This window comes from Neomonachus schauinslandi, chromosome 4 (assembly GCF_002201575.2).
Source record: "Neomonachus schauinslandi chromosome 4, ASM220157v2, whole genome shotgun sequence".
NCBI classification, from domain to species: Eukaryota; Metazoa; Chordata; class Mammalia; order Carnivora; family Phocidae; genus Neomonachus; species Neomonachus schauinslandi.
In genome coordinates this window covers 168,220,710-168,244,550 of record NC_058406.1, presented here as the reverse complement: position 1 = coordinate 168,244,550, position 23,841 = coordinate 168,220,710, and the positions used below count along the sequence as shown (strand labels likewise).

Here is a 23,841-nt window from a genome sequence, read left to right as displayed (position 1 = left end):
GCATTGATGAAATTGGCTTGGTAATAGCTGCTGTGTTGCCTGGCTGATGTCCATGTGCACTTTGGGATGAAATGGATTTGATCCTCAATCTTACGTGAAGAATACTAATAGAGCAATTTATAATCCCGTAATGGAGAAAACTGACACGGGTAGTACTGGAAAACTGCAAGTAATGTCTGATGGGTTTTGGAATGCTTGATAAAGTTCCTTTATAGCTTTATTTTCCTGATGTGTATTCATTTAGACCAAAGGTCAGATTAATTTTAACTTAGCTAATAAACCTGTCACCAGGACAGTTTGAGGGCTTAGGCCAAAGATAAATCTGATCCAAGGTTGAAAAAATGTTAATGCATAATCCACAATTACCTAACCCAAGATTTAACTGTTACTGAAATTTACAACTGTTTTATTCTCTTGTACATGAACTGCAAATGTCGGTGGCTTCAAAATATTTGTCTTTTCAATAAATGTTTTGTATGTATGTAAAATTATTTAAAAAATAAAATAACTGAGGCAGCAGTACCTAGTGAGGACTCTGAAGTTTGAGTTAGACTACCTGGGGTCTAATTACATGTTTCACAGCTTCCATCACTGGGGCCCAGTGGTTCATGGTGTCCCTTCACACAGCAAACCAGCGGGACACCCCCCCCTTCTCCTGGTTTCATGTATCCCTGTTCTATGACCCCCACCTACTCCCCGCCCCGCTCTTCGCAAACCATTATATATTTCTTAATTTTAACAGTTGTCTCCCATTGCATGTGCCTGGAAAAGCAAAGGCAAAAACCCCTCATATTATCGCGCGAGCCCCACCCACTGACAAAACTTCCGGCTCCCGCCCTCGCCGCCGTCCCACTTCCGCTGACGCCAGAGGTCAGAGGTGACGAGCAAGATGTCGGCTGTCTGTGGCTGTGAGCGGTTGTTGAGAGGAGCATCTTCGTAACAAGCTCGCCGGAGACGGCTAAAAGGAGCCGAGTCGCGGGAGCAAATTTGAGGCGGCGGCGGGGTGTGGGCGCCGAGGGAGCCCTGGCCGCGGGGCATGACTGTCGGGAGCGTTGGGGAGCGGGGAGTGGGAGGTGCCGGAGGCTGGTGATACCCCGCAGCCCCCCGGGAAACGGGGAAGCCAAGCTGGGTGGGAGCGCTTCATGCCGCCAACTGGTTTAGAGCCCGCCAGAATGAACAGGAAGAAAGGAGACAAGGGCTTTGAAAGCCCAAGGCCATATAAATTATAAGTATTTTTTTTATTCCTTTCCTAGCTTTTGTTTTTATTAATTATATTTTGTGATTGCTTGAAGCTGCCTTGGTGAGCCTGGGAAATGTAGTGGAAAACTAGAGCCCACTCACCGTGATGGAAATGCCGTTTGTAGGACAGTATGTATGGTTTTGAATGGCGGTATTGTTCAACAGATTTAATGTCCCTTGCAGGTGAATAAGTGTTTTTCTGAAAGTACCTAGCCGTATTTTTATACAAAGAAATCTGTTTTCGTGGCTATTACTAAATTTAAAACATGCAGTTACCTTAATTAGTAGGATTGTAAAATAAAAGATAAAGTATGATTGTGAGCTGCTTAGAACTTATTTACACTTCGGTGGAATTATGCTTTTATTTAATAATAGGAGTATCTTCTTTTTCTTTTTTAATATACAACCCATCAGGTTGTCTGCATCAACAACATAAACTTCCAGAGAAAATCTGTTGTGGTAAGTATATTCTCAACAATTGTAAGCAGTAACAAGTTCAAACACCCTTTACAATATTTACAAACTTTCCCTTCCAAATGACTATGTTCCAAGAATAGGTAAGATTTAGAATTCAAATCTGTGTGACTCCAGGGTGCATAGCCTTGCTGCTATACTGACTGCCTCAAGTCTCCCTTCTCTCTTTTTTTTGTTTCTGGATAAACATCCTGTTTAATCTGTTGTGGAATATGAAAGTCTGTATTACCAAGCATTTTAGAATTGTGCATGAAACAAGAATAAGCCCATAGTGAAATTTCTTCTGTGAAAAAAGTTAAGGTTAGCACTCTCACTGATTCAACTTGACTGCTAAGAGGCCAGTTTTGTTTTCTGATTCTTGGCTGACCTGAGTTAGGAGCATTGCTTTGTAAAGGTTTAGGTAAGGTGTTTGAAATCTTGTAAACACCACCCCTTTCCTTTGATGTGTATAGATTGCATGTATAATCCATTTTGGGGCAGTCCTTGGCTGCCTAAGTACTTAATTTGGGGGAACCTGTATTCCCAGGGAAGCTCACAAAATCTTAGTGAGCTATCTTTGGTTTTTTTTGCCAGGTGCGGGGGGTGGGTAGTGGTGGCTTGAACTTCCCTCTGGAACTGTTACCCCTGTATGTGTATGTTTACTCAAGATGAGCTGTACAGTTAAATAAAAAAGTATCCTATTATAGGAATCTTAGAATCCTTAAAGGTTCACTAAGTCCTATCTCCTTATTTAAGGAATTTCTCTATCAATATTCCCTGCCTATGATTACGGCTGACCCTTGAACAATGTAGGGGTTGGGGGCCCCGACTCCCTGCACAGTCAAAAATATGGTTATAACTTTTGACTTGCCAAAAACTTAATTGCTCAGAGCCCACTGTTGACCAGAAGTGTTACCAGTAACATGAACAGTCGATTAATGCATATTTTGTGTGTTTATTATATACTGTATTCTTGTAATAAAGTAAGGTAGGGAAAGAACGTGTTATTAAGAAAATCATAAGAAAAAGTACATTTACATTACTGCCCTGTATTAGGAAAAAATCCACATATAAGTGGGCCTGTGCAGTTCAAACCTGCGTTGTTCAAGGGTCAACTGTATTTACCTTGTCCTTCATGGAAGGATACTTTAGGTGTGTTGTGTTGTAGTAATCAGGTAGGGAAGATATGAGAATTAGGGAATTTAGTTAAGAAGTTACTGTAATGATCTTGTGGAGAAATGATGAAGCCCTGAAAGAAAATAACAATAATGAAAGTGGTATAGAAATAGAGTTGATGTGATTGAATTATAGTGAATGTTTATTGAGTACATTCTATGTATGAGACTTTTCTAAGGTTTTATGTGTGTGACCTCACTTAATCACAAAAACCCCATGAAGTAGACGCTATTTTAATCCTAATTTTTAAAATTAAAGCAGCTGAAAGACTGGAGACCAACTTTCTTCAGGGCATAAAGTTAGAAAGTGATGGAGCCATTTTTTAATCAAGGATGACCTAAGAGTCACCTGCAGCTCCTTTCTGTCTGTTGTTCCCGCTCTCCACCTCCTCTGCACCTGCCGAAATAATAGATGGGAAGGAATTGAGATGACTCTTACTAAGAATGTTAGGAAGGAGTTGTGAATGATTTGGGGGTTTCCCACTGGAAAAATTGGTTGGATGGTGAATGGATTAGGGTCCTAGAAGGAAATAAGCTGCATATTCATACAGGTTAATTGAGGGAAAGTTATAAAAGGACTATTTAGAACAAACAGGATTAAGAGAAACCAAGAGATGGTGGGGCACGCTAGGTTGGCAACAAGGAACAGTTAACATTTCTAAACCTGAAAGAATAAAGGAAGTGGTTACTAGGGTATAATAGACTATAGTAGCTGTGGGAAAGAGTCACCTTATAGAAGGTGTGGCCTTTGGTGGAAGAATGAAGCTACTGCCTCCCTCAGCTGGGCAGCAAGGAACCTGGAAGGATAGATATAACGCGCCCACTTTTCCTTCTGTTCTTCCAGTTTTCTCCTCATGCTTCCCATTTGACCAGCCCAGCCGGAAGCTACAGGTCTAGTGGCCAGTTAATATAACTCCTGGGGTATAGAATGGAGAGTGGATTAGGAGGGGCAAAAGGAGAATATCTAGAATAGTCTACCCATTTGCCCCCAAACCATTCTTTCTTGTTTTTTGTTGAGATGAGAAGCTACACAGGGAACTGAATGAAGTCTTATCCTCTGTTGCAGAGGTTGGCAAGGCTGACTACCTGTTTTTGTAACAAGTTTTATTGCAGTACAGCCACACCCACTTATTTATATATTGTCTAAAGTGTTTTGGAGCTACGCTGGCAGAGTTGAGGTACCTGTGACAGAGGCTGTGAGGCCCACAAAGCCTATTTATTGCCTGACCCTTTAGGAAGCTTGCCAGTCCCTCACCTCATGAGCTCATGTGAGGATATGGCAGCTCAGCTCTACTCCCACCTAAAGTATTAGCTACCACCACTATCTTTCATCCAAAATAGTGGCAAGAAAAGTGGGTAAGAGAATGTGAAACTTAATTGCTACAGCCCCTGCTTTCTTTAGCTGGTGTCAAGGCCAGAGTTGATAAACACAGCTTCCTTCTTCTTCCGCCCATTTCATTTTTCCTTTTTCTTCTGCTGACGTTTCTGTTGGGTCTGAGCTAGACTTTCATTCCTGTAGGATCTGCATCCTTTCTTGTCCTTTATCGTGTTGTTGCACTTTTCCATTGATTAGGACTATTGGTCAAGTGAACCCTAAGAGGCATCCTGTGAATCCCCCTGGACTGTGGATATAATTGTCCGTACTGTATAGCAGAACCTGAGTTTCTGTTTGATAATTGGGATTAGCCATTCCAGTCAGTATAGTGACCTTTTCTCTGCCTGATGGTTTAGTGGCATGAGCAACCCAAAGTGGTCAAGGGACAGTCTCAGCTTCCAGTGTAATGGAACCATGACTGTGTGCCCTGGTGGATGCATTTTTCTACTGGCCAAACATACCAAGGTTAAAAAGACAGCAAAAATTCCTTCAGTGTGTTTTTTGACGTAATAGAACAGTCACTCCAACTTTTACCTTTTGGTTTGCAGATCTGTTTTGGCTATGGAAAGATGACCCTATATATTGTCCACTAGTTAAAATAGCATCCTCTTAGAGGTCTCTCAATTGATGCAGTAACTGAGCCTTCAGCAGTTGATCATGCCAGCGCTTTTGGATGTTGGGCACAAGATAAAACCAGTAAATTTTGTGTGTAAGAGCCCATCACTACACTTCGCTGTACACTTAGTTAGAGGCATGTATGAGATACTACAATGATATATAAGGTTTTCTATAAATATGTTGTGGTTTGGGAGGGAAAAGCTAGAATATGTCTGCTCTTGTAAGGACAGATATGTTCTTGATGTGAGCTGTCTCGTGCTCATTCTTCTACCAAGTGACTGACTGGTCCTTCTAGTACCATATTGGATGCTTAGTATGATCCTGCATAGCCTCTATTCTGCCACTATGACTACTTTGTTCATTGGGTAGGGTGACTAGGGAAAGAGTCTGCAATGTCTACTTCATCTTGCCAGTTGGTTTTGGGGGGTCCTTTCTGCTGTGGATGCCCTCTGATGTTCATTTATGTGATAACGACATGGATATTTTCACATTGTACCTGTTCTGAGAAATCCATCCATACACTTCTACCATTTTCCTGTTTTCAGTCTTTTAAGTTTGTTCTTACCAAGGTCCTAACCAACCCATTAGCAGTTGCCCATGGATCAGTGTAGTTGTATACTTGAGGACATCTCTACTTCTACAAAGAGTGTATAGCCAGATGTATTTCCCAACATTCTGCCAGCTGTAGGACTTTCTTCCACTCTCTTCCAGGGCCACACTTCAGTGGCATTCTAATGGCAGTTCTTATCCACTTCTAGCTGGTGATAGCATCCTGTGTGCTTACTTCTAATTCGGGCTTGTGCTTTGTTCTGTTAGCTGAGCATAGGGAACTCTCCATGAGACCACAGGTACAGATTGAGGGAGAGGTAGAGAAGCAGTGCGAGGACGTCTTACTGGATTCTGAGCACCTGCTCATGCTGTTGCCTGTACTTTATGAACCTGCTTGGGCCTGGCTCAGATGTGTTGTCTCCATTTAAAAGTGGAGAACTGCTGCACGTGCCCAGTTTTATTTTTCAGAGCTTTATATCCATAACATCATGGTTATTTCAGGTAACAGTCTTTGGGAGTCCCATGGTCATGTATTGAGTTTCCACTGAAGGGTCTAGTAGCAAACCCGTAGTTGCTTTGCAAATGGAATATAGTTGGTGATAGAAGAGTTTGTGGCCTTCCTCTCAAACCTCAGGAATTTGCACTGTCATTCTACTGGGAAAAGCCAGAGTCTGTAGAGCACCTCTGTCTGCCATGGACATTTCCAATGCCATTGGATCTGCTGAGTCAGAAGGCCCAAGTGTCAGGGCAGCTTGAACCACAGCCTGAACCTGTTGCAGAACTTTTTCTTGGTCTGGACCCCTCTCAAAGCTGATAACTTAATAGGTTGCCTAGTAAGCAGTATGCCCAGATGTGTATATTGCCTCCAGAATTCAAAGAAGCCCACCAAGTTTTGTGTCCCTTCCTCCTTCCCCGCCCCACTTTGGTGGGAAGTACAAAATGAAGCAACTTATCTTTCATTTGAAAGGAGTATTTTCATATGCCTCCGAATACTGGAACCTTAGAAGCTTTTTTAATGTGATAGGCCCCTGAACTTTGATGCAATTTAACCTGCATCCTCTGCCATCCATATGTTTTTTATTAAAGCATTTGGAGAACTTGCTCTTCCCTTCTCACCAGGTCCAGTTAGCATAATGCTGTCAATATAATATACTAGTGTAATTCTTTATGGGCTATCTTGGAATCAAGAGACTTTTGGACTATGTTTTGATTGAGCAGGAGAATTGGTATAGCTTTTAGTTATTAGGTGACAGTGAAGGGGTTCTGCTGTTTGAAGGAAACGTGTCTGATAATTTTTTTTTTTTTTCCTGTTAAGAACTGGGGAAAAGCGTTTGCTTGATAATTAGTTTCAATACTAGTTACCAAGAGCTATGATGATTTGCTGCAATAAAAATACTACATCTGAAACTGTGGTTGTGATTGGCAGGTTTGTGATAATTCACCATCATGCTCTAAAACCTACTCGAGGGCGCCTGGGTGGCTCAGATGGTTAAGCGTCTGCCTTCGGCTCAGGTCGTGATCCCGGCGTCCTGGGATCGAGTCCCGCATCGGGCTCCCTGCTCTTTGGGAGCCTGCTTCTCCCTCTGCCTCTCTCTCTGTCTCTCATGAATAAATAAATAAATAAAATCTTTAAAAAAAAAAAAAAAAAAAAAAAACCTACTCGACTTTTGTATTGGCCAAATAATTGAGTTAAATGAAGATGTGGTAGACATCTTTCAAATATTTGATGGTGTGAATCTCTGCAGTTCCCCAAGGGATGTTTACTTGCTTTGATTTACTATCTTAGCCCTTCTATAATATTCCTCACTGCGCTGGTTAGAGAACAAGTATGGGGATTTGTCAATTACTGAAATACATACTATGTGTTTTGGGACTGGGGAAATAAGCATGAGTCCTACTCTGAAATAGCCTTGGCCTGTTACCCCTTTTAGTACTTGACCTCCAAAGACTTCCAGTATGACTAGTAGACTGGTAAGGTTTTGGGACTCCAGGAATTATCATTTCAGAATCTAGATATGATACCTCCAGGAAGAGGGCAAAAATTAGTTCATTTGAATGTGACATAGATCTCAAGATTTTAAGGAACGATATGTGAGACTTGTACATGTTTGTAGGCACAGGAAAAAATCCTGTAGGGAGGAGGCATTGTAATTATAGGAGAGGGTAGTTAATAGAGTGGAATTTTTGAGGCTACTATAAAGTATGGCCTCCAGTAGACCAGTGGAAGAATCACTCTTAAACAGTAGGGAAAGATAGCTACATGCAGCAGGAGGGCAAGAGAATTGGTAGTTGGCAGAAGAGTGGTTGAAATTAAGGACCTTGAGTAAATGGTGAAGAAGGATTGTATAAGAAACTGAAGGAGGTCAAGGAATAGGAGGACTTCATGTGGTTGACCAGGAAGACTGGGGGAGAAATAACAAGAGAGGCAGAAGGATAAGCATCATGGGCACTCAAGTTTAAAGTGTCAGCATGGGAGTAATTATGAGCAGTGATGATGCATCTTTTGGAGTGTGGTCTTGATTGCTGTCCTGTAATAGAAGTGAGGATTGTAGGAATTAAGGTCAAGGAACTTTGAAGCAGTGTTACTGCATGGGTCAGATAGATCTACATTCACATCACTTAGAGTGATGACAGAGATTAGAAATGGAGAGTAGGAGCCTACGATGAATGTTGAGGAATTTGGGAGATAGGAATGAAGAGGAATAGAGGGTGGTGGACCTGTATGGCATAAACATGTGGGAAAAGAAGTAGAAAAGAATAATAAAAACATGTCTTAGGCATTTATTAGATGTCCACTATGATTTTAAGTGCTTTAACTGAGCAATGTATTAAATTGCTCAGTTGTCAGACCACCAGAAGGTAGGTAGTGTCATTATTCCTGTTTTACAGATGAGGAAAAGACAGCTAGAGTAACTAACTCAGTAAGTGGTAGAGCTTGGATTTGAATGCAGGCAGTTTACCTCCAGAAAACATACATTTAACGATGACATTATACTGCCCTTGCTCTTACAGCATATGCTGTATAAAATCCTACGAGTGGCCTAGAGTAGCATTTGAAACTAGGAGGTCTCCTGTTTTCCCCACCCATAATTTATAGTGAATGAAAGAATAAGTAACTTCTTGTCAAAGGGATTTCAAGGGACATTTTATCTAAAGCTAGAAGGTATAGAAGGAGTTTTTGAAAAAGTTGAATGGCACAAGAGAGATTATTTAGAACAGGATAGGAAGATGGTCAGCTGTGAAGTGTGGGGGAACAGGGAGCAAGAAGGAGAAGAGACTAAGTGAGAGCTTAGGTGACCAGGGGGGCTTGCAATAATGCCAGTGGTCAAAGATGACAGGGATTGGAGGCTTGTGGAAGTTAATGGATCCGAATGTTGCAGGCAAATACAGGTTAGGGCTCTAGGTGGTGTCAGAGACCTGATGATACAAGGAGACTGGGCTTTCTCTGTCTTCATGAAATACATTCCATTCACTGTTCTCTCATTTTTAACCTTAGTCTAGAAAGCCAAATCCTGTTCTTATGTCCCAGCCATGTAGCTAACTATTGACTTAAAGCACTTTCCATAATCTTTTCTATTATAGTTCACTTTTGCTGTTGTCTTGATTCTGCTTGCTGTCTTTGAGCTGATCCAAGCTTGTTTATATAGATTGGTCATTGGATTGCTGGTAGGCTAATTAAGAGAATTTTGGTCTTTTCCCCACCAATTGCTAATAGTTTACACCTTACACCTTTAAACACAGCTTTCATCTACAGTATTTTGGCTTCTGCTCTTTCTGTTCTCATTTGCTACCACATAGATCTGTGAAAATAGTGTAATTTAAGGATGTATGGCTCTCTTCATATTGGGAATTAGAGGGAACGGGGCTGCAGAATCTCTAGACTTTTGAGCAGTTGTGCTGAATGTTATAAAAAATTTCTTGTGTATTATTTAAAACCTTGTACGAGAAACAGCATAGTAGGACTCCATTGGAATCATTTAGATGTGGGTTTGAATGTCAGTACTCCACTTACTAATTATATGGTTTTCTTAACTTTGTTAACTTATCTGTGAAAAGTATAAAGTAGTATTTTTATCAGTTGTTATTGGGATTAGGGAGAATATAGGAAGTATCTAGTGTAATAGCTGGCATATAGTAGTGCTCACTAAATAGTAGCCATTATAATTGTTATATTTTAGCCCTCTATGTTGCTGCCTCATTTCATCTTAGCTGTTCCTGTTGCAGCTTCTGAAATTTTCCTGTTCACTCTGCAGCCCCTGAAATGCTACTGTTTCATGCCCTCCCATATTTCACGTTTTGAGTACATCAGTTTTTTTACCCACGATAGTAAAGTCACTGGACATAGATGCCATGTTCCAATGGCCCATCTTTCTCATTTGATTCCTATTTTGGAGGGCCATATTCTTTCACTCACCAACCTGGTTTTGATTCTCTTTCTGCTCTGTCATTTTTTTTTTTTTTCTTTCTTCCCTGTTTGAGTTCCAGTCTGTCTGGAAATTCTTGAATTTGAGAGTAGTGAGTTCTTTTACTTTTCTTCTAGAAGAAGGTCTAATTTTCACTGATAGTGTGATAGTGAACATGAATCACCAAGAAGATAAAGTATTTATAATTCACACCTGTTTATTCTTTAGAACACTAATGTTTGAAATGAAGATACTTGGAGAGCTTTTGTATGTATGTAGCTATTTGAGATTCTGTCTCTGAAGTGTAGTATAAATAGTAGAAATAAAAGTACAAGTAAGTGTAAGTAGTAGAAATAAAAAGAAATATATTCTAAAACCTATCAATTTTAATTATAATGAAGTTATTCTTATATTATTTATATTATTCATTATTTTTTGCAGGGATTCGTGGAACTGACTATATTTCCTACAGTTGCAAACTTGAATAGAATCAAGTTGAACAGCAAACAGTGTAGAATATACCGAGTAAGGATAAATGATTTAGAAGCTGCTTTTATTTATAATGACCCAACCTTGGAAGTCTGTCACAATGAATCAAAACAGTAAGTTTTGTACTTTGAAAGTTGATATTTCTTAACAGCTATATTTTCCCCATATTATTGGATTAATTTTTTCAACAGATTTTTCTTAGATTATTATTAGACTCTGAATCCCAATTTTTTTTTTCCCCAAAGATTTTATTTATTTATTTGACAGAGAAACAGTGAGAGAGGGAACACAAGCAGGGGGAGTGGGAGAGGGAGAAGCAGGCTTCCCGCAGAGCGGGGATCCTGATGCGGGGCTCGATCCCAGGACCCTGGGATCATGACCTGAGCTGAAGGCAGACGCTTAACGACTGAGCCACCCAGGCGCCCCTCTGAATCCCAATTTTTTCCTAATTATAATTTCTCTTTTACCACTCTGCACATTTGGTTCAAGAAATTTTACTGGCTCTGCCCAACATAGTAAGTTACTCAGTTTCCTTTCTTCAAACTAGCTTTAAAGAAGTATTATCTGAGAATTCTAAATAAATTTTAACCAATTTCCTACTTTTAATGTTTTTTAAAAAATACTTCGTAAATATTAAATGTAGTCTTAGTAGATTAGGTGGTTGCTGTAATCCTTAGACCAGAGACTACTTTACTTTAGACTGTTTTAGAGTATCTCATATTGTGTTTTAAATACCTCTTTCCTTCACTTTAAATAAATACTGCATCTACTGAGGTTACTTCTGTTTTTATCAGTTAAACATGTTGTGATCAGTTTTGTGTTTTACTTTTTTCATTTAAGTACTTTGTCTCCACTTTTCCACATATGATACGCTTCACTTTGTTATTTTTATGGTCAGGTAATATTCCATTTACTCAGTATTCTATAGTTTGCATGTCGTTTTCCAGTTGTTTGGCATTTGTATAATTTCCAGCTTTTGAGATCATAAGTAATGTTGAGTGAATATTTTGGCACAGATCAGTTTATTTTCCTTTGAATTATTTCCTTAGGCAAATAGGATTACTTACTGTTTTTAAGGCACTTAGTACTTTACTTCATTGTGCCCAGTAACATTTGTGTTAAGTATTGCCAACTACATTTGAGGGCGCTTGTTTTTTCAAAGTTTAAATAGCATTGGATTGTATCATGATTCTCTGTTTTGGGGTAGGGTGTCAAAATTTCATTATAACTCTTTTTTAGTCAAGATGGTATTTTAACTCCTCTTGATGTATAACATTGCCTTAAGGCTACAATTCTTAAAGTGTGATTTCCAGACAAGCAGCATTAGCATCACCTGGAAACTCGTTAGAAAAAAATAAGATAATAACAGAGAGGAAGGCAAACCATCAAAGACTCTTAACAATAGGGAACAAACAGGGTTGCTGGAGGGGAGGTGGTGGGGGGATGGGGTAAGTGGGTGATGGGTATTAAAGAGGGCACTTGATGTAGTGAGCACTGGGTGTCATATGCAAGTGATGAATCACTAAATTCTACTCCTGAAACTAATACTATACTATATGTTAACTAACTAGAATTTAAATAAAATCCTTGAAAGAAAAAAAGAAATGCAGATTACCATGAATTGGCTTAGGTCTCCTGAATCAGAAACTGGGGATATAGTCCTGCAGTTTGTGTTTTAACTAGTGTGCCAGGTGATTCTGACTGAGGCTAATGCCTAAGAACCAGTGTCTTAAGAGATTAGAAGGGTTGAGAAAGGAGGCTTCTCTTTAGACATATTTTTGGTTCCAATTATCATTGGTTCAGAATCTTTCCAACTCAGGGAAGAGGAAAGGAAATGCTGTTGGAAGAATTCAGGGAATCTCTGAATTGCTTCTGTAACTTCCCATTTCACAAAGATGAGTAGTTGTTGAAATTACATTGCTTTTTCAGCCATGCTTGTAGAACTCATATAAAAACACTTATTACAAAATCATTTGCATCCTCTTTCCCCCAGAAAAAAAAAAAAAAAGACCTGCCTTTGGAGAAGTAAATATACCCCACTAATGAAAGGAAAAGGCACCTGTAAAAGAGCAGGTAGAGAAGCCATTGCCTTCCTAGAGTCCAGAATAGCTACCCAGTTGACACTAGAACTCTGCATTTGATGACAGGGTAAGAAGCCTCTCCATCTGCCAATTGTTCACACATCTGCTTTACCTGTTGTTGCTGCTCAGGTCTCAGAGAATATAATCAGTGACAGTGCAATGACAGGAACAGTGGACTCCACAGCTGCTGAGGAAGCAAGCCTTATTTTTGCCATGTTTGTTTTGCGGTGATCGTAGCCCCTAAAATTTTTCTCTAGTAATAGGGAAGATGCTTTATCACTTATAGCATTATAAAGAAGGAAAAGGAAGTTATAAAGGGGAATCCTTTCAAAGGTTAGTTTAGGAAATTGGGAAAGATAGACTATACTTTAATCTTTTCAGTCAGAACCAGAGCTCTGTTAGCCATGGTCACTTAGCAAATACTTGCTCACTACCCCTGCTTTTCTGCCAAGCACTAGAATCTTGATTACTTTTTAAGAGACAAGACATTACTTATTTTTTGCTGGTTTTTATTATCTGATTTCTTTAAAAAGGGATTTGAGATTGATTTTAGAATTTTATTAGACAACAGTTTTAAAAAGTAGCTAATGAAATTACAATGAAGAGTGAAAAAGCATAGGATAGTGGGCACACACTATTAAGTTATGGCACAGTTACTATGGGAAAACTGTAGATTTGGGTTTGGTATTTCTGTTTGCCATACCGAAGAGGGAAACACTATTGTTTATATGATTGATAAGACACAAGAGAGAAGCATACCAGTTATTCAGAAGAAATACTGCTTTCCTTAGAAGTTAGATGTGGAAAATATCTCTTCTGGATGACATTATTTTTAGAGAACTTCGGGAAAGCAGATAGTTAAGGTCTTTAGCGTTGTGGTCCCTGGATACTTCTGTTACCTTTGTTTCTAAAGTAACTTTCTTTCATAAACCAATAAAAGTTACACTAAAGCTGAAACAGAAATTAAGTATAGCAGTTTTGAGATTGAAAATTAAATTCTGTGATAAAATTTGATCTTTAATACATATAAGAATGCCCTGACATTCAAAGAAGTAATATACTACTTCATCACATTTTCTTTTTTGTTTTAAAGTTAAGATGCCAGGCCCTCCTATTTTTAATGGAAAGTGTGTGCTTACCTTGGTTGAGATTCAGTACCTTTGAACTGCAGGGAGAATGTAAGGAAGGGAAACATTTAGATAAAAGACTAAAAGACATTACTACTTCTACCTATTTTACCCAACTAAGTGTTAGCTGAGTTATTAAATTACCCGTACTAGCAGTTAAAAACCCTGTTTGTTATGTTACATGGATAAGGCACATTCTCACTCGATTTCTCTCTCTCACTCTTTTTTTTTTTGGCTTATTGTCTGCCAGTGAAATAATTACACCACTTTCTCTAAGTCTATTTTTTGTTTGAATCTTATATATTTTTACGGCTTTTTTGTTCTTTTTTTCTTTTTTTTTTTTTTTTTTGGCTATATTTTTCTTAGAATAAAACAAATATAGTCTTTGCCAGAGAAGCTCTTTCTGTGGATAGCCTACCAGTGGCTGACATCTCTCCTTTGTTTCTTTTCCTTCCCTAGATAGGCTTTGCCACTTTGAGAAGATGTTTTTTATTTTGCTTGAAAAGCTTCAGTGTTCCAGAGTTCCAGGCATCAGTTTAATTCCTGTCTCCTGTGTTCATTTTCGCTAAGGAATGGAAGTAGAAATGACCAGTCTTGAGATATAAATGAAATAGCTGTTTAGTGATTAGAATAATTTTTGGAGTAATTGGGGTTGATTTTTTTTAAATTGCTGTTTTTTAATTTTATTTTTTGCTACTTTTTAAAAAAAGATTTTGTGGGTCCTTTATTTTAATACAGACTTCTACTATCTAGAGGTTTTAAATGTTATTTTATTAATATATAGAAGTAGGTGATTTCCTTACTGATTATGGTTAAGTAAGTTTTATATTAAGATAGTTTTTTTATTTAAGATAGTTTTATATTTTAACTCAGCCACGATGCCTCACTGCCAGTTGTTTAGTAGTATTGCTTGGGATTAAGTTTTTGTGGTTGGAGTAACATTAAAGTTGATTTAGTCAAAATTTCAACAAGAATTTTTCCTATACTATTTCACCTTCTACTTAAATGCTTCTAGCTCTGGAGAACTCACTATATTTTAAAGCACCCCTTTCATTATTTCTGAATGCTAGAAAGTTCTTTATTACATCAAACTACAGTTTGTTTTGCTATAATATTCACAAACTTACCCATTTAAATATTGTTTTCTCCTAATTAAATATTGTGTTCCCCTTTCCAGTGTACAGAATCTCAATACTTTAAACCTTTCCTCATCTAAAACTCTTCCCAAATTTGTTACCATTCTCACCCTTTGAATATTCTCTGATTTGGCATTGTTTTTTCTTAAATGTGGTAGCCCTGGAACTAGATATAGTCCTTCCTATTTGGATTAATTGATAGATGCATAACAGTAGAGCCATTTTGTCCTTATCTGTTATTCAGTATTTCTATAGCTTGAAATACATTAGCCTTTCATAGATGGCTACTTCAGTTTTGTTTTGTTTTGATTTTTTCTTCCAAATTTTTACTTAAATTCTAGTTAGTTAACATACAGTGTAATATTTGTTTCAAGAGTAGAATTTAGTGATTCATCACTTGCATTGAACACCCAGTGCTCATCGGAACAAGTGCCCTCCTTACTACCCATCACCCATCTAGCCCATCCCCCGTACACCTCCTTCCATCAACCCTTAGTTTGTTCTCTATTGTTAAGCATCTCTTTTGGTTTGCTTCCCTCTTTCTCTCTCTTTTTTTCCCCTTCCCATATATTCATTTGTTTTGTTTCCTAAGTTCCATATATGAGTGAAATCATACGGTATTTTTCTTTCTCTGACTTATTTTGCTTAGCATAATACACTCTAGTTCCATCCATGTTGTTGCAAATGACAAGATTTTATTCTTTTTCATTGTATATATACACTGCAATCTCTTTATCCGTTCATCATCAGTCGATAGACACTTGGGCTCTTTCCTTAATTTGGCTATTGTTGATCATGCTGCTATAAATATTGGGGTGTGTGTACCCCTTCAAATCTAGTAGTGCAGTTGCTGGGTCATAGGGTAGTTCTGTTTTTAACTTTTTGAGGCACCTCTGTACTGTTTTCCAGAGTGGCTGCACCAGTTTGCATTCCCACCAACAGTGTAAGAGGGTTCCCCTTTCTCCACATCCTCACCAACATTTGTTTCCTGTGTTGTTAATTTTAGACAAATGGCTACTTTGAGTAGTTCATTCAAGTTTGAGGTTGAGGGAAATCCCCTAGATTTTTTTCATAGAAAAACCTGTTCAGGTAGTTTTCTCCAAGCAACCTTATTTCACAGTATCATATCAAATGTAGTTTGATTATTTCTAAAAAGTCATCTTTATTGATTTGGGTATTGGTTTCTCTTTTGGAAAATGGGTTTTCCTGATGGCTGGCTTATTTATTTTTTCTGTGTACGAACTGTCAAAACCAAAGACAGAAGAGAAACCAAGACATGGATGTAGAGTAACTAGAACTTTCAAACACTGCTAATAGAAATGTAAATTGAGTTTGAATATATGCATACTCTATGATTAGTGTAGGTCTTACTCCTAGGTATATGCCCAATAGAAATGTGTTCATATGTTCACCAAAAAATGTGTACAAAAATGTTCACAGCAGTATTTATAATAGTCAAAACTGGAAATTACCTAAAGACTCATCAGTGGTAGAAGGTAGATTGTGGTATGTTCTCACACCTTTGGAATTCTAAACAGTAACAAGAATGAATGACCACCAGCTATATGCTGTAGTATGTCTGGATGTCACAGACTTAATTGAATAAAAGAAGTTCGACACAAGAGAATGTCTATTAACTTGTTAATCTATCACATTAGATGTCAGAATAATGGGTAACCGTTGGTGGTGGGAAGTGGGGCTTGGTTAGTTATTACAGGAGGGCTTCTGAGAGGCTGGTAAAGTTCTTTTCTTGCTGTGCATGCTGGCTGTTTTTGTTCTGTGAAAATTTGAGCTGTATATTTAGAGTATATATACTTTTCTGATGTGCATTGCACTTCCCATAATTTTTTTTTAAAATAGAGAAAAAGTTTACAAATGATTGAATCTTAAGTTTTGCAAAATCTGCGCCTGTAATTTTAAGAAGTATATGTTATTGACGAAGAATTAACCGATTATCTTAATATGAATGTTTATAATAGGTTCTTGGAGAAAATTCTTTTGGTTACCTTAATTTACTAGTTTTTCAGTATCTCCTACAACATTACTTGTCTCTCTACGGTTTGTTTCCTTGAGGAGGGGATAGGGATTGGGAACTGGAGGTTGGGGATGGTGGTGGTTAAAGGGCAAGGACGTATTAATATTTTGCAGTCACTATTTTTCTGAAAATTGAAAACACTTATTATAATCTTGCCTTGTGATTTTTGGCTTTAATGAGGTTATTATGAAAACATATTTGATTCATATTATGAAAAGAAACACTGAAATCTAAACCATGAGAAGATTGTTCCTCCTAACTGACTTTCCAATAGATTCCACTTATAATGACTCACCATTTTATTTGGACCACTTTACCTTTTCTCAGGAAATGAGATTAAGTGAGAATAATTTCCCATAAAAAAACTGAGTGGTCTAATATGTAATGTTTAAATTTGGCTTTTTATGTAATGATTGTTTAGTAGTATTGCTTGGGATTAAGTTGTGGTTGGAGTAACATTAAAGTGACATTAAAGTTGATTTAGTCAAAATTTCAACAAGAATTTTTCCTATACTATTTCACCTTCTGCTTGAATGCTTCTAGCTCTGGAGAACTCACTATATTTTAAAGCACCCCTTTCATTATTTCTGAATGCTAGAAAGTTCTTTATTACATCAAACTACAGTTTGTTTTGCTATAATATTCACAAACTTATCCATTTAAATATTGTTTTCTCCTAATTAAATATTGTTTTCCCCTTTCCAGTGTACAGAATCTCAATACTTTAAACCTTTCCTCATCTAAAACTCTTTCCAAATTTGTTACCATTCTCACCCTTTGAATATTCTCTGATTTCTCAGAATTTCTGAGAATTCTGAATTTCACAGATAACTGGGGGGGGAAATTACAGGTTTCTTCAACTATCTTTCATATTTCATGTTTTTGAAATTTTATTGAAAAGAAATTACAATCTCTAGATATACAAAGTAGCCTTTAAAATTAGATGGTATGTTAACTAAGTGCTGGCAAGAATGTGAAGCAGCTGGCACTTTTATATATTGTTGGTGGGAATGTGGAATGGTATAGCCATTCTGGAAAACAGTTTGGCATATTCGTACAAAGCTAAACATATTTTACCATCTGACTCAGCAGTCCCACTCTTGGGTATTTTGTATTACAAAAATGAAAATTAAATTCACATGAAAAACAATATACAGTTGTTTATAGCAGTTTTATTTGTGATAGCCAAAAGCTGGAAACAACCCACATGTTCTTCAGTGGCTGAATGAACGAACAATAAATAATCTGTGGTCCAGTCTATACCGTGAAATACTATTTAGTGTAGAAAGGAACAAACTATTGATACATGTAATGCCTGAGGTGAATTTCAAAGACATACTGAGTGAGACAAGCCAGCCTCACAAGGTTGCTTTCTGTATGACTCCCATTTATTTGACACAAGGCATAGCACAAGGTACTCTTCGGGATGATGGACCTGTTCTATATCCTGATTGTGGTAGTGGTTACAAAGGTGTAAGAATTTACAGAACTATATACCAAAGGAAAAAGAGTTGCTTTTGTTGTATGATATTTTAAAAAAATAGATGGTATGTGAAAACACAGATTTATTCATTTTAGTGTGATCCTATAGTTTTTACACATTTTCCATATTTATCTGACAGGAAGAAATAGTTAAAATTATTATTATTATTTTTTAAGATTTTATTTATTTGTCAGAGAGGGCGAGCAAGTGCACAAGCAGGGGAGTGGGAGAGGGAGAAGCAGGCTCCCCACCGAGCAGGGAGCTTGATGCGGTACTTGATCCCAGGACCCTGGGATCATGACCTGAGCCAAAGGCAGACACTAAACTAACTGAGCCACCCAGGTGTCCTGAAATAGTTAAAATTATTGAGAAGTCTGTTTAAGTGCTTCCAGAAGGTCATGTTGTGTAGTGGTTAAAAGCTATAGTTAATACATCCTTCCTAGTTAGCAGAGAGATGGAAATGGGAGAGGGATGGCCTCTGTCAGGTTCAGAGTGTATAACTTTAATGTTTTCTTTAATGGCTTTTCCCATTTTATTTTTCTTATAATCACTCTGTACAGTATATGAATTTTGTCTTTTAACTAGTTAAAATTTTTTTAAGCTAGTGCAATGTAACTAACTTTACTTTGTGGATTCATCTAGTGGCAGAATGATAAACCTAAAGGTGCACAACAAGAATATGGCTCATGGGGTTGTCTTTCATCTCATCTTCTTGTTATATCATTCCTTGTCTTTTTTCTTTTATCCATTTTGTCAGTATTCCTTTAACTGATTTCAGTGAGGAAATGTAACATGTGTACGATGGTCCCCAACTTAGGACGGTTTGACTTAGTGGTTTTTTAACTTTATGATAGCACAAAGGTGGTGATAAGTAGAAACCATACTTTGAATTTTGATTACTTTCCTGGGTTAGCAATATGTGGTACCTATGTGGAGCTATGCAGTGAGCCGCAGCTCCCAGTCAGCCATGTGATCACGAGGCTAAACAATCCGTATACTTAGAACCATTCTTATCCATACAGCCATTCTAGTTTTCACTTTTGGTATAGTACTCAATAAATTACTTGAGATGCTCAACACTTTATTAGAAGATAGGCTTTGTGTTAGATGATTTTGCCCATTGGTAGGCTACTGAAAGTGTACTGAATACATTTATGGTAGGCTAGGCTAAGCTATGATATTTTGGTAGGTTAGGAGTATTAAATGCATTTCAACTTAGAATTATTTTCAATTTATGATGGGTTTATTGGGACATAACCCCATTGTAAATGGAAGGAGATCTGTGTGTGTGTGTACTTATATATATATATATATGTGTGTGTGTGTGTGTGTGTGTGTGAGTATATTTAGTGAATTACACACATATATATTGTTTTTAGTGAAATAGAAATTGGATGGGAACAATGTTTTAATGTTTCCATAAGACTTCTCTGTGTTGTTTTCATCTAATGGGAAATAAGGCTAAGTAACTATTGAACAAATATTGAGTAGCCCCCTGGCATATAGGAGATAAAACAGTGAAGCAGCTAAAAGTTTCCCTCCTTCCTTAAGCTTATATTGTCAAGCACTTGTGAGTGAAGGTAAGCAGTATTACATTTTAAGGACTTGATACCCATCCTAACTTGTTTTAAACATCTTAATTTCTGTCAGATCGTAGAGCTGTGAATCCATTGAAATTTTTGCCAGATAAAGAATAATTATTCATTAATTATTAATAATTCTACATATATTCTTTTCACTTCTTTCAGGAAGGTATGGTGGCTTTGGCATTCCAAAATTAATGAAGGGTATGATAATCCTAATAATTCCATAACATTGGCAAGTAGACTATATATGACATTGTATTTATTATTTAATAGGTTTCATCATGATGGGTAGGTAGAGTAATAGTTACTTGGCTAAAAATATTCTCGTAGATTACATGAAATGATATAATACTTAACAAATGCTACCAAATATTTAAGAAAATAGTTGGTGAAATGTTTGGCTTATTAAAACAGGCTCTTTTTTTGTTTTTTTTTCCAGGAGAAATCTAAATTATTTTTCCAATGCTTATGCAGCTGCAGTTAGTGCTGTGGATCCTGATGCAGGAAATGGAGAACTTTGCATTAAGGTTCCATCAGAGTTATGGAAACACATTGATGGTAAAATACCAAAAATACATTGACTGCGCAGTAAAATCATGTTAGACTCAGTGACTGAAAACTTTTACATGAACATTAATGTCATAATTATAAATTATTAAGTTGAAATATACAGAAGTTGGAAGCTCTTTTTTTCCTTAAGAATCACTGGTTAATAAGAAAATAGCAATTAAGGGCTGTGACAAAACAACCCATTCACTGTTGTTTTTAAAGTGAAAGTTATAAAAAAAAATTGGATGGTTGGAACAATTTGTCAAGAGTTGAGAACCCATGCAGTGTCAAAGCAGTTTAGAATTACAGCATTTCATAGCAGGAAGAATCCGAAAAAATCACCTGGTTGAATTCCTTCCTTTTATAGAAGAGTAATCTGAAGTCCAGACAGTGAGTGACCTATTGAAGGTCACTAATTAGTAGTTGAGTCAGTGCTAGAACATAGGGTTCTGTGTTCTGCACTTTTGAGCACACACTGTCTTATTATTTCTAAACCTTCATTTTCTCTTGTATAAAGTCACAGCCATTATAATTACTATATATAACTTGCCTATCTTTATTCAGCCTATAACCACGATAAAGAAGTAAAGGACTTTTTGTTTTGCTTTTGCGTTTTTTTTTAAGAGTTTATGTGTTTGGGGGGGATTTTTCTTGAGGGGAGTTGCCCAATTTAGGGGACAGGCGTAGAAGGCTATCATTCCATGTTCAGGAATTGGAGATAGTCCATATGGTTGTAGTGTTTTGAGGGAAATTAAAAGAAACCTTTTAATCTTATGAAAGCAACATGTATTTGTTATGGAGAAATCAAAGATAACATAATAAATAATGCATTATATAAATTCTCAGGTAGCTTTTCCCACTCACCCCTTCTTCCTACTCTCCAAAGTCAACTAGGGTTAACAATCTGGGAGGCTTTTTAAGTCCTTATTTTTCAGGTTTTGCATTGAATCTAGTTTTGAACTTTTTTTTTTTTTTAAAGATTTATTTGTTTATTTGAGAGAGTGAGAATGAGAGAGAGTACATGAGAGGGGGGAGGGTCAGAGGGAGAAGCAGGCTCCTCGCTGAGCAGGGAGCCCGATGCGGGACTCGATCCAGGGACTCCAGGATCATGACCTGAGCCGAAGGCAGTTGCTTAACCAACTGAGCCACCCAGGCGCCCTTGAACTTTTTTCTTTAGGCAGTATAGCATTGTCAGAAATGTTGGGAGAAGGATAGGGCATGACTTGAGCCATATTTTGGGAGAACACAGCTAGCAGTGACTAGAATTGAGTGGAAGTAAGGACATCAGTGGAGGCAGGCTATTGTGGAGAGAAGGTGAGAGCCTAAACGAGCGTAAGAAGTATAGTTTTTCATTTAAAATTGAGCTTTGATTCCCATTTTATGTTTAGTGTAAGTCTTTGCCCTTATTATATAGACCACTGTTACTCAATTATATATTTATATATCAATGTATGTATATATTTATTTGTTGCAGAATTAAAGGTCCTAAAGATACACATCAATTTTTCTTTGGATCAGCCAAAAGGAGGTCTTCATTTTGTGGTACCCAGTGTTGAGGGAAGTATGGCAGAGAGAGGTGCTCACGTTTTCTCTTGTGGGTATCAAAATTCCACAAGGTAGATTATTCTTATATATTTCAGTTAATTTCATTTTTCAGTTGCATTTTTTCTGTGTATATGCAATACATGTGTTTAGTGTAAAATGAGAAGTGTGAGCTTGATCCTCAGATTTACCTCTTCTGAATCTTGTTCCACTAGTCATTCCTTCTCAGTCCTGTCTTTCCTTTTCTCTTTCCTTCTCAGAAAAGAGACTTCTAAAATCATTTCAATTCTTTATTTTTTAACTTTATACTGAAGTAAAATAGCATGCAGAAAATTACACAAACTATAAGTAAAAGTTCACTGAATTTTCACAAGTGAACAAACCTATGTAATTCACACATCAAGAAAAAGAACATCACCAGCATTGTAGAATCCCCCCTTCTACCCATTTCCATTCACTACTTGCTCATCTGATGTCCTCCTGTCCAAGGTTAACCACTGTTCTGATTTCTAAAATACCACAGCTTAATTACACCTGCTTTTGAACTTTATATGAATGGAAATTATGCATTATGCTCTTTATATCTGAACAAAAAAGTTTAACAGTATGGTAGTGAGATTTACCTTCATTGTTGTGTATAATTGTAGTTCATTCCCAGAGCTCAATAGCTCACTCTGTGTTATTGAAATATTATAGTATGCATAGTCTCTTCAGATTGTTATTAATATTCTTCAGATTATTAACTCTTTCAAGCCAAGGATGATGTCTTATACTCCTTTGTGTTACAGTATCAGGTACAGACCCTGGCAGGTAGTAAAACCTGATCTTGAAGGAAAGTGTTCGAGAAATATTAGGTCTGGCTTTACTAGCACTATTTGAATTAATACAGTGCATCCCGTTCTCCAAAACAATTCTCTAACTTATGGATCAGATTCTGAATATTGTGTTAACTTTATTATAAGGTTTTTTAGTTTCTGGAAATGAGTACTGCATAAAAACTGACTATTATGAATATGCAAGTGAAAATAATTTTTAAGTTAAAAATTCAAAGCTAAGAATTGCTTATCTCTTTTTTGAGTATTTGAACTGGCAGTATCGTACGATACATTTTCTTCATATTGCCAAATAATATTTGGCGAAAAGTTTCTATCTTTAATCAGGTTCTTTCAAGTTACACAGTAAAGAGCTTCAGTAGGCAAATAGCTGAAGTTTCTTTTCGCACATATTCTGTAAACGTTAGAATAACTTATAAGTGGGGGAAACAACCGTAGGTTACACTTTCACTATTTTTTTTTTTATGCTGTTGATATTTTTTCCTAGATTTTGGTTCCCGTGTGTTGATTCATACTCTGAATTATGTACATGGAAATTAGAATTTACAGTAGATGCCGCAATGGTGGCTGTTTCCAATGGAGATTTGGTGGAGACAGTGTATACCCATGATATGAGGAAGAAGACCTTCCATTACATGCTTACCATTCCAACAGCTGCATCAAATATCTCTTTGGCCATTGGACCTTTTGAAATACTTGTAGATCCATATATGCATGAGGTAAGTCATAGCTTCTTGCTCCTTTCTCCTCCCAGCCTTTCACCCCTGATAAAAGGAAGGATAGTAATGAAATACTGAGTTTTTCCTAACTCTTCTTTCAATTATCCAGAATATCACTAGAGAGAAAAGGATTCCTTATCTGATATATTTAATGATTTGAATTCTTGAATTCCTTTCAAAATGTTATATTAAAGTTTAAAATTTTTTTTCAACAGAGAGCTTGGAGTTCCAAAGGAGTTTCAAGTGTACCTTGATTAGAATATGAGTTGATTTATGTAAATACTTTGTATTAGTGTCCTCTTTTTGTTTGGCATATGTTTATGAATGTTATAGTCCCATCTCTGGAATCTGAAATATTACAATTTCACAATTAAAGAACAAGATTTGTTCTCACTTCAGCATATACAGAGGAAGAAAGATAAGGCTGAAGCTGAGTTTAGAATTCTAGT

General features: G+C 37.1%; 1 protein-coding gene across 1 annotated transcript in view; it reads left to right on the top strand.

Annotated features, from left to right (window-relative positions):
• Positions 1-1,099: 1,099 nt before the first annotated feature.
• Positions 1,100-23,841, top strand: part of TAF2 (TATA-box binding protein associated factor 2) — an 83,915-nt gene continuing 61,173 nt past the window's right edge. Inside the window, exons 1-6 of the mRNA XM_044914294.1 lie at positions 1,100-1,225; positions 1,644-1,698; positions 10,254-10,414; positions 20,189-20,307; positions 21,773-21,914; positions 23,161-23,392. Of these exons, the coding sequence (XP_044770229.1) occupies positions 1,143-1,225; positions 1,644-1,698; positions 10,254-10,414; positions 20,189-20,307; positions 21,773-21,914; positions 23,161-23,392 (792 nt within the window). The 5' untranslated portion in view covers positions 1,100-1,142. The remainder of the gene's footprint in view (positions 1,226-1,643; positions 1,699-10,253; positions 10,415-20,188; positions 20,308-21,772; positions 21,915-23,160; positions 23,393-23,841) is intronic.